Genomic DNA, 18631 nt, shown 5'->3' with positions numbered 1-18631 from the left:
AATTATCACACAAATTTAATTGGGGAGACACATTGGCTTTCATACATATAGAACATAACTTATCCGAAGGCACAGACATGTTAAACAGGCTTAAACTTGTCAATAAAGCACAAAAAAAAACGTTTTAAAACAAAACCGTTACTGTCTCTTTAAATTTTAAACAGAAAACACTTTATTACTGAATATGTGAAAAAGTATGAAGGAATTGTTCAAAAATTACCAAAATTTCACCACAGTGTCTTAAAGCATTAAGAGTATTGCACACCAATTTTCAGAGCTTTAACCCTTAAAATAACGGAACCGGAGCCGTTTACAAATTTAACCCCTATACAGTCCCAGCTATAGCCTTTGCTGTGACCTAACCAAGCCCAGAGGGGAATACGATACCAAGTGACGCCTTCTAGAAACTTTTCCAGCTACTTTCAGATCCTCACACATGCATCTGCATGTCTTGCTCTCAAAAAACAACTGTGCAGTAATGGTGCGAAAATGAGGCTCAGCCTACAACTGGGAAGGCCCTCCCTGACTGGAAAAGGTGTCTAACATAGTGCCTGCCGTTAAAAAACGTTCCCCAAGTTTATAAATGTGAATTATCAGCATAAACATGTATAAAATGCCCAAATAAAGCAATCGATTTAGCCCATAAAAGTGTCTACCAGTTTTATAGCCCATATTAAGCCCTTTATTCTGTTTGCTTGACTAAGAAAATGGCTTACCGGTCCCCATGAGGGGAAATGACAGCCTTCCAGCATTACATGGTCTTGTTAGAAATATGGCTAGTCATACCTTAAGCAGAAAAGTCTGCTAACTGTTTCCCCCAACTGAAGTTACTTCATCTCAACAGTCCTATGTGGAAACAGCAATCGATTTTAGTTACTGTCTGCTAAAATCATCTTCCTCTCACAAACAGAAATCTTCATCCTTTTCTGTTTCAGAGTAAATAGTACATACCAGCACTATTTTAAAATAACAAACACTTGATAGAAGAATAAAAAACTACATTTAAACACCAAAAAACTCTTAACCATCTCCGTGGAGATGTTGCCTGTGCAACGGCAAAGAGAATGACTGGGGTGGGCTGAGCCTAGGAGGGACTATATGGCCAGCTTTGCTGGGACTCTTTGCCATTTCCTGTTGGGGAAGAGATATTCCCAAAAGTAAGGATGACGCCGTGGACCGGACACACCAATGTTGGAGAAAAAGGATGGTCACAAGAAAGAGCAGACAGTTCAGAAACTCTTCTAGTTGAAAAGACAGCCAAAAGAAACTCGACCTTCCAAGAAAAAAGCTCCATATCCACTTTATGCATAGGCTCAAAATAAGTAGCCTGCAAAACCAACAGACACTCATCTACTAGTAAAGCAGATAACCAAAAAACAGCACTGGAACATATCAGATGTTATGGAATATGAGTATATTATGGGTCCATAAGTGGAGGCAAAAGACAAGTCCCTGTGACCACTATGGAACATTTGTGACAAAATTTCCCATGAGATTTAAAAAAAAAAAAAAAAAAGTTTTTCTAATTTAATTTTTTATCAAGCCTGTGTCCTATCAGATTTTGCTTCTTTGTCAGAATCAGCTACCTTTGACTGTGCATGCTCTGTATAGCGTAATCGCACTCCACATATGTTAAATAGGAATGTGCGGAATGTGATTACGTAAATCAGCAGCATCCGCACTGTGAGGTAGCAGATTCTGATAAAACACCTGCTCTGTGCTTAGCTATATTTCGTAGTCTATTTTGTGTAGCAAACAATCTAATGCTCATCTCCAACTGAAAAGTTAAAAAGAAACTTTTTACTTAAACATTTTCTAATAATGTAGACACTAGAACCAGAGATGTGGAAAGCTACAGATTAGCTTCACAAAAATGCAAAAAAAATCACAACAAAACTGATGTAGAAAGGACAAAAATCCACCTCACGAAACAAGAATTATTTTTAATCTTCTCACAGTTTTAAGTGCTGACCCTGGCGGTAAACAGATTAATGAAAAAAGATTAGTAAGAGAAAAATACAGATCTACAGAAAATTGTCTAGGTAGATATTTTCCCTTTTCTTTGTAGGCCACAGCAAATAACATTGGGAACATTCAATCCTTATTTTAATATATATTTATTTTTTTGATATGATTGTTTTATAATTTCTAAATACACAAGGAATGTCCAGATGGCTTACGTTTGCTAAATAGCACAAGATTATCTGAACAGGAAAATGTACAGTGCACTGTCATGCTCTAAAATCAATACTGGCAGACGAAACAGAAAAGCACTGCAATAAAATGGTTAAATGTAACAAAACCCCAGTTTTTGTTCTTTTAAAAGGGGAGAGAACAGTAAAAAATTAATTTAGCAAGAAGCATTTTTGCAATATACTTGTTTTAGCAAACCTGTTTCTAGTAAGAATGATCGCTGGAGCTTTTAGTAAGCACAGTTTCTATGGGGAGTACATATATCATTTAACAACTGCATCGTGATGCAATAGCATCATTACAAATGCATTACACATAGCAGCAGTCTATCAGTATACTCCATATAACCCCATGTACAGCATCATTACAAATGCATTACACATAGCAGCAGTCTAGCAGTATACTCCATATAACCTCATGTACAGCATCATTACAAATGCATTACACAACAGCTGTCTAGCAGTATAGTCCATATAACCCCATGTACAGCATCATTACAAATACATTACACAACAGCTGTCTAGCAGTATACTCCATATAACCCCATGTACAGAATCATTACAAATGCATTACACAACAGCTGTCTAGCAGTATACTCCATATAACCCCATGGACAGCATCATTACAAATGCATTACACAACAGCTGTCTAGCAGTATACTCCATATAACCCCATGGACAGCATCATTACAAATGTATTACACAATAGCTGTCTAGCAGTATACTCCATATAACCCCATGTACAGCATCATTACAAATGCATTACACATAACAGCTATCAGTATACTCCATATTACCCCATGTACAGTAAAAATGATCAAGCAGTATTGGCTTTTACAAAAACAATAACTTTTGGTAAAGACATCTGTTAAAGCCATGCTCCGTGAAGGGAAATGCAAGGGGATCATGTGCATGCTCAAATGTAAAATTTTGGGCATTTTAAATGAAACGCAAGTTTAATCTACTGGCATTGAATTGAAACATTTGTCTTACCCAAAGTGTTTCGTTGTAAAGCTGCCATACACTTCAGTAACTAATTAGAGATGACATTTGTCATAAGCAAAGCAGCACAAGAACATTTGCGACCGATTGAATTCTAGTCCTATGATTGCTGGAAAGAGACAATGTTTTTTTTTTATAAAAACTGTCGCATGTGCAGGTGTTCTATATACACTAAGCATTCTTAAACCTCTCCTCTATATTGCTGTCAAAGATGGAAGCCTATTTGACATATCTATTCTTTTCTAAAAACATGCTCTTTGGAATGTAAACTTCAGTTATATCCTGCTCCAAATTCTATACATCTTCTGCTGAAGGGTTTTTTAACATACAACCCTTCCTTCTTTTTCAAGCACATCCTTAAAGGATCATCTGTGGAACCTTTCACGCACAAGACAAGTTATTTACCTACCAAGTTAAAATGGATTTACATTTCTTGTTAAATCCAAGCACATCTTAAAGGATCTGAAGGACTTAAACTCACAAGATTTGATGCACAAGACAAGCAACTCAGCCACCAATTTATTTACAGGTCTTGTTTAATCTTTTTAAAGGAAGATTTATTAAGTTGCATTCAAAGCTTTTGAGAGTTTATAAAGTGAGAGAAAACATGTGCCTACACAAGTTTCCTCTAGGAGGCGCTATTCACAGATACAGGTATACCTCACTTTACAGCGCTTCACTTTACAGCGATTCGCTAATACAGGGCTTTGTGGAGCTGAAGTTCAACCTCCAAGGATTATGAAACAGTGCTGTAAATCATTGTGAGATTGCAAGAAAAGTGACTGGCACCATTTTGTTATGCTTAGTTCACTCTGTTAACTGCATTGCAGTGCAATCTGTGTCTCAGTATAATAGTCTGGCAAAGTTTACTACAATAATTGTCACTATTTTACAGGTACAGTATTTATTGAATACTAATTGAATACTTGCTGTGCTAGTGTTAAACTAAACGTAGCACTATTGCACCCCTAATATATGTTAGTTCAAACATGTTTTTAAGATTTTAAACACTGAAAAGAAAGCTAAAACTGCCTTGTTTCACTTTAAGGCGGTTTTCACTTTACAGCGGGGCTCCGGTCCCTAACCCGCTGTATGAGCGGGGTATACCTGAGTATATTGAAAAAAAACAACAACCTAATACACCATGTGTGATAAACAATAAAAATACAAAAATATGATAAACAAAATAACACCAAAACAATGTGTCATAAAGTCCATATACACTCCAAAGGGAGTAAAGGCAGCTCTCTCTGTTATAGGGAGTTTGCGGTTCGCTTTTGAGAGTTTGCGGTTCATTAGCTAGCCTGTAACCACAAATGTAAAAAGCAGAAACTGCTTCTTTTGCTTGGTACCTCTGAGGTGGTAATTAAATGCAAGCCATGCTATCATTCCCAATAGTTGGGACATTTGAAGATTTACAAGTTTAAAAATCAGCACTATGTTGTGACAAATTAATCTGAAACTAATGTTGTGATATGAGTTATGATTTTTCTATGGCACATAAAAAAATAATATTACTATAACAGTAATAGTGAGTAGGCACTTCTGTCAATATACATTGTTTACATCAACTATGGGGTTTCCCAAGTTTGTACCTAATACTATAGAACATCACTTTTAGCTAACTTTAGTTATTGATCTTTAAACTGGTAGGGACCTTGAGTGGCAAAGCACCATCTATTGGTTGACCTGTACACAGACCTTGTGTGGCACAATGCCATCTATTGGTTGAACCACCTACAGGGATCCTGTGTGACATAGCTCCATCTATTGGTTGAATGCTCATAGTCACTAATATGATTGCAAATATTTAGCATGATATGACTTGATAAAATGGAGCTGGTTCCTCAGATTTCCCTCCCCTTTCGTCAGATTTCATGATTGTATTATTACCTGTATACTTACTGTGTGGTTATGTTTTAGGCTGAGTGCGTCACGCCAAGCATAGTGTAAAGTTCTTAGGGGCTAGTCCAGGTTTAAATACATTTTAAGCAATGGAAGTTCCTTTAGTACTGTGCGTCTGGACTGGGATTCCAGTGGCAGAATCTAAGGAACTGCTTTCTAGCCACCTGGTTCCCTGGTTGTAGTGACCGATAACAGAGTCTGAGGACCTATAAATAAAGAGCAGCCTGAGAGCCAAATGCATCTTTGTAAAGATGGCATCAATAACTGGCCTGAGAAGATCTAAAGTGTCTTTGAAAAGACAGTGTTGGGAGCTGGCAGAGGGATCGAAAATTGTCCAGGAGGTGGTGTAAGCAGAAGGACTGTTACCTACCTGGGAGGTGATGCTCCCTACTGAGACCAGCCCAGCTGGGGGAAACAGCCACTGGTTTGACCTCAGTCTCAGCAACGATCTCAGGGATGGACCACGTAGCTGGACAGGTCACCCCTATTACCGTTACAATTATTCTTTATTCTATACAATATTAACAAACCACAAGATGGCAGAGAAAAGCTCTGAAAATTAAGAGAGCTATTTTCTTATGACAGACAACCTTCAAGTCCATTTACATTTGAAACCAATTGTCCTTTATTATTGTGACAGACATTTTGCCCAAATCTTTTCATTAAAAGGATAAAAATAGTAGAAAGCTGAAATGTGCATAGGTGCATTTCCATTTTCAATAAAAGCATTTTGCCAATATACTTCCAAAAGTTATTACTATTTTTCAGTGGAATACGCACATATACTGTGAAGGCCTGCACCAGTATTTAAACATTACACCTTCTCAGAGAGTCAGCACTGGCTTGTATGATACAAACTGTCTTCACAGACACAATACACACTATTGCCAACTCTCTAAATATAAATACTGGTGCACGGGCCCTCACAGCATATGTGCATATGCCACTGAAAAACTGTAATAACTTTTGTTAGCTCTGCGGAATCAGTTGGCGCTCTACAAATAACTGATAATAATACTAGAAGCATATTTGCTAATGGAAGAATATTGCAAAAATGCTTCCATTCCAATTTGAAATGCACCCATGCACATTTCAATTTTGACTTTTCTATCCCTTTAACTTTTTTGTGTTAAGGAGCTCTATGTTAGCAAGTCATTACTTACGTATCAACAATATAAATTGGGCTAACTGGCTAAACCAGAATGTTTTTTTTTTATTTATTTTTTTATTTATTGTGAGATTGACATCTTCTGAATGCCTATGATCTCTGAGCAAACAGACACGCTGAGTGGTTTAAATAATATCAGCAGACTTACCCCGCAGTATATATCATCATTAAATATTTGTGGCGGTAGAGGGTTGCCATTTTCAGGCTGCTTGTTCTTGGGTATGTTTTTATACATCCATTGCCTCTGCTCGTCTCCCATGGTAATATCCACTTCTTCAAACTCAATTCTGTTTGCTTCTAGAAACTGGATCACATCCTGCTGCCTCTTCTTGATCTGTATTGGAGAAGAGATAGCATGCACAGATATAAATAAAAATAGTAACTAGAACGGTTATATATATTTGTAAGTTTAGGTGCATAAAGTTGAATGTGCTCTTACTTTATATAAACCACTTAGGAACAAGCAAAGGCGGCCTAAGTTTTAGAATCTAGAAACCATGGCCTGGCTTCGCAAAAATTGCTTTTAGAATAACCAAGCAATAGGGTGAATCATTTCAATAAGCAAAAACAAAGAATTCAGGAACAGATACAGGCTTAAAACAGATAACTCAAGATAGTAAGGGGAAAGTAATATTTTAAATATTATACATCTTTTTACATTTTAAAAAAAATTAAATTTAATATGAAAAATGATTTTATATATATATATATATATATATATTATATATATATATATATATATATATTATATATATATATATATATATATATATATATATATATAGATATATATATATATATATATATATATATATATATATATATATATATATATAAGGTACTTTTTTTTAACAAAACAAAATCAAATAATTTTTATTCTAGCATATGTCATGTCCTAAAAGGTTATTATAATGACCCCTAACTGGACTCAGCAGAGGCAATAAGATAAGGAGAACAGACTTTTAACCTTGGGAAAAACTTAAATTATGCTTACCTGATAATGTTCTTTTCTTCAGATGGAAAGAGTCCACAGCTGCATTCATTACTTTTGGGAATTCAGAACCTGGCCACCAGGAGGAGGCAAAGACACCCCAGCCAAAGGCTTAAATACTCCTCCCACTTCCCTCATCCCCCAGTCATTCTGCCGAGGAATAAGGAACAGTGGAAGAAACATCAGGGTGTATAGGTGCCAGAAGAACAAAAATAACAGACGCCCCACAGAAAAAATATGCGTGGGGAGCTGTGGACTATTTCCATCTGAAGAAAAGAAAATGATCAGGTAAGCATAATTTATGTTTTTCTTCATAAATGGAAAGAGTCCACAGCTGTATTTATTACTTTTGGGAAAACAATACACAAGCTATAGAGGACACTAAATGCAAAAAACGGGAGGGTACAAGATGCGGCCCATTCTGAGGGCACCAGGCCTGAAAACCCCTACCCAACAACATCCCGCTTCGACCGAAGCCGAGGACTACTTTGAAAAATAAAAGGAAAAGACCCAGGACCCTGACTGCAGATAGTCCACAAGCCTTGCTAGAGACCGCAGGAACTAGAGACTGGACTGAGTCAACAGCCTCCAGGAGACATTGTCGCCCAGCAGTCGGTCTCCAAACTACACACCCCTTACTAAAGAAAGGGCACAAGTTCTAGTATTCTTCCACAAAGAAGAAAAGATACAGAGAAAACATGAATGTTCTTGTAAAGGAAGGCTAATTCCCCCTTAAGGGACTCAAGGCGCTGCTCATCTTATCAACCTCGAAAGGAGGAAGGCTGAGTATACCTCACCGGGGATCGAACTTGCAAACCCTCGGTTTGCTACAGTGCAGAGTAGCCACAGTGCATTAGTATGCTGAGCTAGCTGTCCAGCTAGCATAAGGAACTCCAGACCAACAGAGACCCATCAGTCTCATAGAAACAAGGGGAGGCAACGCCCAGACCCCAGAAATACAGAAAACACGGGATAAGGTTGGGAGTCTGAAACAGAGAGGATCTTCCCCTAACAGTGCAACTGCACTCTAAAAGCAACTGAAGACGAAGGTCCCCAAGTTGCAAAAAGGTAGATCAGAATACCAAAATATTCAGAAACGAAACCTCGTGCAGCAAGCTCAGATAGGTCTGACGAACAACACCTAAAGCAAAAACATTGTACGCTGCAATCATGTACAAATGACTCTGAAACTTAAATACGTGCAGGGCAAGCAGAAAGCATCTGAAGATAGGATCCTTCATATTGCTAAGTATCCACTAACCAGCGGATAACGTCGCAGGCTAAGAGCCACCAGTCCTTCCCACAAACCTTGAACATGGAGAAAGGAGAAACTTCAAGAGGCTTACCGTACCTTGAATGCGCTGACGAATTTAGCAGAGCAACAGATCTCAGATCCTGCTCCAACACCGGACAAGCCCAAGCGACAGACATGTCTGATAGACAGAAGGGACAGAAAGACCCCAATCACAAGCCCCCAGGGAATGGAAAGAAAAAGGGGGCACTCACCCACCCCAACAGAGCTCAGGTGCCAACCCAATCCGCTCCTCCAATATAAGGCTCTCCCAAGGAGAACCCCCCAGGACCTGGAACAGAGAAAAGTGCAATAGATCTGTAGGAAGACCTGTCACAGCTATCTTTGACAGTCTCTACATAGAGAGATCAAATTCCAACAGGTGCAACAGACCCCATAAAGCAGCAGATGCTGCCCCTTACAGAAATAAGCCACCTGATCCAACCTCCTACACACAGGGCAGGACAAAGACCGTCCAGAGAGAGGAAACCCTAGCTCATAAGGAAGACAAACTATCCCCTCAAAAGGGAAGGGCACAGATAAGAACAGTGTACATGTCCACAAGACATGAAACCATAGTATGACCAAACACGGACTGAATGAAAAAATCATCCAGACACCACTGTTGACCCAACAGAGAAAAAAAACTCCCCATGAAGAGGAGCACATTCCGTCCGAAGGACAAGTCAGGGCTTAAAGTTTATAACCAGTACCCAAAAGGTGGATGCGAACTCTGGCCTTCCTGCTGGCAAGCCCAATGAGCTAGCCCCTATGTCGCAACATAGGGTCACTGAAAAAACTGGGTCACGCCGAACCAGTCCACAGGATCATAAGTCTCCATACATCCAAGAAGGATCCAAGACAAGAACCCGGGACTCCGAATCGTCCTAGAACGAACAACACCCCCAGGGAACACAAGATACCCCGTCTGAAGCAATCAGACTCGAAGGGGATGAAAACCAGGAAACCCGGAGAACGGGTACAGGACACACTCGTAATTCCCAGCCCAAAGGGAAGAGAATACCCTTAGCCAGATGTCAACACCCCCCAAACAAGGTGCTAGGCCACGACCAGTCAAGTAATTTCTCTAGAGCCCAAAGGCCCCAAGGGCAACACTAAGGGAAATGAGAACGAGAACAGAGTCACCCGAAAGAGAGTAGAAAGAAAGGCTAGTCTCCATAATCCTTTCAGATTAACGTTCCAGAGGACCACACCCAAGGGAGAAGAACGCAAAGCATCCCAAACTCAGGCAGAAAAACATCCCCTAAGCAAAAAACTTGGAAAAAGAGACAACACCTCCTATCACCCCTGATATGGAGATGACTAACTCCAGAAGGAAGACAGAGCCTCACGGCCTTCACTTCCTAATTAAGCATCCAAAGACACCAGAAAAAATGGACGAAGTCAAGAAAGTCTAGACCCAAAGGAAGAGAACCTCTAAAAGGAACAAGTCCTAAAATGACACTTCCAAAGAGACCATGAAAGGCAAAACAGTAAGAACGGCGGTATGAAGGACCTAAAGCCTCCAACCCACAATGGGAAGGAACACTCTAGTTCCCAGAAAAATCTGAAACGACTGAGCATGTCGCCGCGGATCTCAACGGAGTCCGGGCCAACTAGCTTGAAAAGCGAATGAGGACTCAACCAATCCCCCATGCCCCTAAGCAACCACGGACCCTCAAGTCCTCTCAGGATGCTATTTGAAGCTTGTAAATAAAACAGTAAACAACTCAAATCATATTGTGATCACTAGGCGCCCTCCCCCGACCAACCGGACATAAAAAGGCGCCACGTGTCTGAACTAGGCCTCAAAGAAGGAAGGATTTGTATGCAGTCAGGACCAGCCTGAAACCAAGGGCCCCAGCACTGTCAAAGCCACATACAGTCTCCCCAAAGATGGAGGGATAAAGGTCAGACAGAACTTTGTAAACAGTGCAACCACAAAATAGCGAGTATCAATTCCAGAGAAGTAAGTTCCCGAAGGAAACATCACACCACAAACATGAGCTTTAGACCAAATCACCAGATGAAAATAAAAGATAAGGCAACCCGTAGGTTATCGCCCAGGAAGGACGGACAGACCCCCAGGACCAGCCCAACAGGGGACCGAGACTTCCAAGCTCAGAACTGGAAAAGTACACACAAATAACAGAGACTTTAAGAAGATTACTTCATGCACTTAGGTCTATGCATGCAAGCCAGTCGAAGATTAAGACTGAGAATCTCCAGACCCATTAAGAGTGGAATCCTCCAACAATGCCAAAAACTTGCCTTAGTAGAACACAAAGGAGCGGCAGTCTATAACGAAAGGCGCAACATACCTCCACCGGGACAAGAGAAAACACCGGCTCCGAAGGTTGACCCCCTGAGGCCTCAGGGGCAGTCGCTCCCCCGGAAGGCTGAACTGGATCAGGCGATCCCACGTCTGACGAGCCCAGGTTAACGGAACACGGACAATATCATAAGCACACTCCCGGGAGGTGCAGATGCGCCGTGCCAAAGATATGGCCATGCAGAACCGTGTCATAACCTCTGGTGGGAACAGGCCACACTCCCTAGAAGGATAAGTAACATTTGGGTTACCTGCATGCGTAGTAAGAGTTGGTGGTAGGGAACTCGTCTTGTGAGAAATAGAATCCCTAGAGACGGATGGCTCAGTGGGCACCCGATTCCCCGATCCCGATGAACAGAGCATTCTAAAATGGCATTTGGAACATAACTGATGGGCATGTATTACCCGGGCCAATTCATATTCATCGCAAGAAGTAGAGCCTGAATAGGAGACATCCGTCTCCAAAATAAAAAACACAGAATCCTCCATAACTGGGACACTAAATAAAAATTGGACCAATAAGAAATCTAAACGGCACCTTACACCCCCAAAGGTTGGGGCACCCACCACCTCCAGAGAACCAGACACCAGCAGACCAAGATTTCTCCATCGCCACATGGTCAGGAAAGCGGAAAGCGCACCATGCAAAGGTGCGCCCGACCGTAAAGGCCGTGTCACTAGACATAGGCCGTTATGTTCTAAAATAGCCATGAGCTGAAGAAACACTAAACAGTAGCAGACAGAATCGCATAACAAACATGATTTTAACCCCCCCTGTTCAATAACCCCCTTCAGCAGATATTAACCCTTGACTCCTAGATACAAAAAGGAGCCTCATTGAGACCCTATGTTAAAGTTATACCCGAAAGGTTGTAGTCCCTCTTGGATAAACAGTTGTAATTACAATACATCCAAGATGAAAGGAAAATGAAACAATCTTACCGGAATCTATGCTGTGGAAAAGGAACACGGCCTTTCAAGCGTGACAGATAGTAGTGTCGCCTCTGCCATGGACTTGAGAGAAAAAAGCAGGCAGCGAAACTCGTCAACGCTGATTGCATGTGGAGCGGTTAATATGAGTCGGGATGGTTTCGCAGAAAAACTCTCCCTGCATCTCTGGATTCTATCTTTCACCCATGCTCTCACTGAGAGGCTGACAGGACTACTTAAAACACCAGTCCCATGCCGAAGAGTACAGGAACTCCACCCTGAGTTGATCTTCCAACTGTGAGATTGGAGCAAAAGAAGAAGAGCAGAATGCCTCTGGCTCTGGCCACCGCAAGTAGCGCCCCCAGAACCTTCGTGAAGACTCTCGGGGGCCGTTGCCAGACCAAAGGGGAGGGCCACAAACTGGAAGTGTTGGTCCAGAAACTCAAATCTTAGGAACTTGAAGTGGTCCCTGTGGATTGGCACATGAAGGTAAGTGTCCTTCAAGTCTAAAGTAGTCATGAACTGTCCCTCTTGAACTTGGGGCTGTCGAGGTATATATAAAGATTAATAAATATATATATTTTAATTATATATTTGGCTAGTTAGCAGCAAATGATTCATTCATTCAGAAAAATTGACTTCACTCATGTTCAGTTCTCCCCCCACTTAGCATGCAAAGTTGTTCTAAACACACAAGTGAGGACAGTAAAACATTTGGTCTATTGAACTTAAAACAATCACTTAAAGGAATTTGTAAAAGTGATTTTGAGAAAGAACAGAGTTTATAACTTGAGATAGGATAAAAACCATTGAGCCAGATTGTCAGATAGATGACCCCATACAGTGAATGGGGACAAGATGTCTGGAAATTTTCTTTAAGGTAGGATGAGATTGTGGGGAGGAGCAGTGTTGGTTGAAGAAATGACTGTTAACAGCCAGGTTGTCCCCTGTGGGGTTTCCATGTAAAGAGAGTAGACGGATTGGCATTTGTAGTCCCTGTGTGGCATAAATAATAATAATAAATATATTATCCTTGAAAAAGAAATAATTCAAATAACCCATATATGTGTATATATATATATGTTGAAATTACATATTATATTAAAGGGGTAATTGCTGCATTAAATATATATATATATGAAGAATAAATTCAAATCTGTAATAGATTAAATGGAAATTGTAATAAACCCATATTTGAGATATATATATATATATATATATATATATAGATAGATATATATATATATATATATATATATATATATATATATATATATATATAAAAAAAACATGTTTTCCTGTTTTTCCAGATGGAGCTAAAAGATGATAAATACAAGATACTGCATGGAAATGAATATATATATATATATATACATATACATACACACACACATATATATATATATATATATATATATATATATATATATTCATATATATATATATATTCATATATATATATATATATATTTATATATATATATATATATATATATATATATATATATATATATATATATATATATATATATATATATATATATATATATATATATATATATATATATATATATATATATATATATATATATATATATATATATATATATATATATATATATACACACACACATATATTTTTTCTTTTTTTTTCTTTGAAGGCACAAAATGTCTTAGCATCTGTGATTTTATGAATATTTGTGGACCTAAAAAGAAATGATTAACAACACTTATTTTTATTTCAGATGGACCATAGCCAAGCAGATTCATACATGCAGAATTTGTTAGAAATGTAAAACATGCTGTAATTGTATGAATATATATATAACAGATATATAAATGCCATTGATTTCAGAATAATTAGCAGTATAAATTGCTTTAATATAATATAAATGTTAGACATATGATGTTTCATATCAAAATGATCCGAGAGGTGATGTGATACTACCCCATCTGTGATTGATATTGTGAGTGATTGATGCAGGAAGTTATGGTCTAATGAATAACCATTCCATAGAAATATTGAATTGTTGAAAATGTTGGATAGTAAATGTACTGCTGTGTTGTTGTCTGCTGCCACCCGAGGGCCAGAACCCAGTATGACAGGGGACTTAACTGTTAAAAGATGCATTTCCATGGTGACCATGCCAAGCCGAGGGCCAATCCGAATAGACATCCCAGGTAACCAATGGGATAGTCAGCTCCCGTAGGGCCACCCACATGGTTTCATAAATGAATGAAAACTTATATAAGTAAAGCAGGAGAGAGAAGGGACACAGGCTGCTAACTGAGTGATAACTACTGCTGGGCATTCGAAATACATTCATTCTGAGCAAGCCGACTGCCTTTTTCTCATTGATTGCAAAATTTACTTATCTGAGATGAAACAAGGAGTTTTTGGTAACTGAACTATCAATTTTGGTCATTTTGGTAATGTGTGTGTGTATGTATATATATATATATATATATATATATATATATATATATATATATATATATATATATATATATATATATATAAAGAAAGAGGGTTGCAATTAATATTTTTTTTTTTTTTTTTTTTTTTTAAATCAAAGATTTTTATTAGGGTATTTAGCAAAATCATGTTCATACATAAAGAAAACAAGTTATTTCAAATTGAACATGTCTAAAAACAGTAGTAAATCATAAAATACATGTTAAAATACATAAATACCCTACCGGCTGACTAGCATACCTCGGGTAAATATACTATAAGATTTACATTGATACCCTATTGGTTTATTATTTTTTAAGATCAGATGCTACCGTACCTCTTTATCGTGATATTCCGTCTAATAGAGTGATATTACAAACAAACATATGTGGAATTATAAACACTGATGAGAGATACCTTTTTCCCCCATATATACGTGGTGCTGCTTTACATAATGTAAAGAAGGAGGTAGAGATAAAATATAAAAGATGTTCCAACAATTAACTAATTAGGACACCAATTCCCTCTCATGACATAGAGGATGGTTCTTAAACCTAAAGAGGTGTATAATATGAACGAGGTGAATTGGTGTCATAGGGCGGATTAATACCGCTGAAGAATACACCAAATTGGGTGAATATTCGAAAGAAAGAAATATTACCCCTCAGGAGCTCTCATTAACCCGGAGGGGGGGGGGGGAGGTATTACAAATATATACTGTGCAGGACAATAACCAATATTTCTTTAAAAGGACAGCAAATATGGATAAATTATCAATATATATGAAAAGGTATAATAAAGAGGTCTAGTGTTAACCTCTCTCCACATGACATCAAGGTCTGAATATAGAAGGGGATAAATATGAGTTTGCCCACCTAAGTTAACCATGACTGCGAGGATTATTTATAAATGATCTGAGTCATGAAGTGTTAATATACATTTAATCAGTTAAATAATATAGTGTTAGGTCCCAGAAGCTTAGCTAAGCATCACCCCAAGGTATACTAAAGGAGACTGAGTGTGTCACCTCGGCCGCCGGCGACACACCAATATCATAAGTAACAGGTGATGGGGTGCATTATAGTAGAATGTTTCTAGTAATATACAAGTAATATATAAACAAAAGGACCTAACATACAAAAAAAAAAAAATATTAACACATTTAACTGAACCTATGGACTTTGACAGAGACTCTAACCTAGTACACTTGTCATAACATAAACCCCATCAGTTATAACTCTGATGATCAGTGTAACATTGTCATACACACATTACCTTAACATATATCATTTAGTCACAACAAATGCACATTTAATAGGGATAAACACACATGCGGCAAAACCTAGCTGTGCAAAGATATACAGTATATGAACTGTTCCCTAATATAACATAGATTTGTGCAGCTGAAAAATAGCAATGATAAGAGTGTCTATTTGAATGTGATATTGGCAAAAGCACATTACGTAAGTGTAAGCTTTAAAGGAAGAACTAACCATCTTTCATCTATCTAGAATTTCAACAAAAACATTCTGAACATGCGTTATTAACTAAGGTAAATTTATACATGGAAAATCAGACATTACTGATGTCATCATATATACTAGCTAAAGAGCCAGTGTCCCAGGTGGAGAGCTCTATATATGAAAAAAGTGTCATGAAAAGCATAAAGCTGTACCATCGTGTAAGGGAACGTCTATTATGTTTTGCTTTAGCCAATACCCCTTCGGTATATCTGATCTAGTGCAGGGGAGTCGTATGAAGAAAAACGCCACTTTGCAGGCTGGTGGAAGTAGCTGGTGACTAGATCAATTAACAGACAGTTAGTAACAGGGCTAGTAAACGGGCTCCGCCACTGTGCAGATGAATGTAGGCAGCTAGTGAGAGAGTTAGTGAAGGGGCCCAGACAGTCAAACGTACCGCAGCTCATTAGACCTTTCCACCCGCAGCTTGCATCGAGATGACTGGAACCTCTGTTTTCACACAGCTTGACTGAGGTCTGGCCCTCTGAGCTTCTGGCTTCCGTATACATAGTGCCGTATGGCATATAGCCGACTGCACTAACCTGGGACTCAATAGATGAAGTAGGAGGAATTTTCTGTTTCGTGGCGGTATCCCCGCAGTCCTCATTCTGGTTATCTGGCGATTCATCCGCTGGAGTGGGGTCCTCAGCATTTCCCCCTCTGATTAGCTGAGTAAGGCTGCTAAAGTTACGTGTCATTTTTCCCTCTATGCTGGTAAGGAGAGCATGTATTAAGGAAGAGAGGTCTTCCATTTTAATGATGATTGCTATTATTTTTACCTATGAGGGATTGCGTTGTGGATTAGGGTTGGAAGTCTATAACATCCAGGAGATTCCACACAGCTAGCAGTGCACTCACTATGGTTCTAAGATGTCGGTTCGCGCCAGAACACATTGCACCATTGTCCATCTCCACTCTTGATCGCTGCTGTGAGTGTCCCACTTAAATACGATAGTGAATTTAGCGTCCTGAAAAGTGGATTTGTTGCACCTCAGACAGAATATCCATATTCCCAACTATGAGGCTAGGCACGTGTGAAGGGATAGCTTTGGGATTATCGGATCCGATGGTCAGGCCTTAGGCTCCATGAGTAACAGGGATCGCTCCGTCAGATGTCTTTTCTCAAAACCCCTCTTGCGATATTCAGGATCATGTGTACATCCCAAGGCTCCCTTTTTTAATACTTATTTAGGCAGAATTTTGGTCTTGTGATAATTTTTGGTCATTTTGTACAGAGAGCTATGGACCCACACGTCTGCTCCTGCTGCTGGCTAGCTCCGCCCCGCAATTAATATTTTATACACAAATATATGTATAGTCACTGCAGTTTAAATTACAGTTGATAGATTTAAAGAGCAGTTTATATTTTAGTTTATATTCAGTCTGTATATTGTTAAACATATATCCTTAATGCTAAGTTGTTTTTATCTGTGCAAATATGCGCCTAGATTTAGAGTTCTGTGTTAGCCGTCAAAACCAGCGTTAGGGGGTCCTAACGCTGGTTTTGTCCTACCGCTGGTATTTAGAGTCTTGTAGGTAAGGATCTAACACTCACTTTCCAGCCGCGACTTTTCCATACCGCAGATCCCCCTACGCCAATTGCGTAGCCTATCTTTTCAATGGGATCTTTCTAACGCTGGTATTTAGAGTCTTGGCTGAAGTGAGTGTTAGAAATCTAACGACAAGACTCCAGCCGCAGAGAAAAGCCAAGAGTTAAGAGCTTTCTGGTCTAACGCCGGTTCATAAAGCTCTTAACTACTGTGCTCTAAAGTACACTAACACTCATAAACTACCTATGTACCCCTAAACCGAGGACCCCCCACATCGCCGCCACTCTAATAAATGTTTTAACCCCTAATCTGCCGACAGCACACCGCCGCAACCTACATTATCTCTATGTACCCCTAATCTGCTGCCCCTAACATCGCCGACCCCTATATTATATTTATTACCCCCTAATCTGCCCCCCCCCACGTTGCCGCTACCTACCTACACTTATTAACCCCTAATCTGCCAACCGCACACAGCCGCCACCTACATTATCCCTATGTACCCCTAATCTGCTGCCCCTAACACCGCCGACCCCTACATAATATTTATTAACCCCTAATCTGTCCCCCCCCCCCCCAACGTCGCCGCTACCTTACCTACAATTATTAACCCCTAATCTGCCGACCGGACCTCACAGCTACTCTAATAAATGTATTAACCCCTAAAGCTAAGTCTAACCCTAACACCCCCCTAAATTAAATATAATTTTAATCTAACGAAATAAAATAAATCTTATTAAATAAATTATTCCTATTTAAAGCTAAATACTTACCTGTAAAATAAACCCTAATATAGCTACAATATAAATAATAATTATATTGTAGCTATTTTAGGATTTACATTTATTTTACAGGCAACTTTGTATTAAATTTAACCAGGTACAATAGCTATTAAATAGTTAATAACTATTTAATAGCTACCTAGTTAAAATAAAAATACAAAATTACCTGTAAAATAAATCCTAACCTAAGTTACAATTAAACCTAACACTACACTATCAATAAATAAATTAAATACAAATACCTAAAAATAAATACAATTAAATAAACTAACTAAAGTACAAAAAATAAAAAAAAGAACTAAGTTACAAAAAATAAAAAAATAATTTACAAACATTATAAAAATATTACAACAATTTTAAGCTAATTACACCTACTCTAAGCCCCCTAATAAAATAACAAAGCCCCCCAAAATAAAAAAAAATGCCCTACCCTATTCTAAAATAAAAATTGAAAAGCTTTTTTACCTTACTAGCCCTTAAAAGGGCCTTTTGCGGGGCATGCCCCAAAGAATT

At 38.7% G+C, this 18631-nt stretch overlaps 1 protein-coding gene across 1 annotated transcript in view; it reads right to left on the bottom strand.

Annotated features, from left to right (window-relative positions):
* The window catches only part of SH3BGRL2 (SH3 domain binding glutamate rich protein like 2), a 125836-nt gene that overhangs the window by 69707 nt on the left and 37498 nt on the right, over positions 1 to 18631 (bottom strand). Inside the window, exon 2 of the mRNA XM_053710472.1 lies at positions 6416 to 6601. Coding sequence (XP_053566447.1) covers positions 6416 to 6601 — 186 coding nt within the window. The remainder of the gene's footprint in view (positions 1 to 6415; positions 6602 to 18631) is intronic.

This window comes from Bombina bombina, chromosome 4 (genome assembly GCF_027579735.1).
Source record: "Bombina bombina isolate aBomBom1 chromosome 4, aBomBom1.pri, whole genome shotgun sequence".
NCBI classification, from domain to species: domain Eukaryota; kingdom Metazoa; phylum Chordata; class Amphibia; order Anura; family Bombinatoridae; genus Bombina; species Bombina bombina.
Note: the sequence above shows the minus strand (reverse complement) of the source record. Positions and strands in the feature narration are given on the sequence as shown.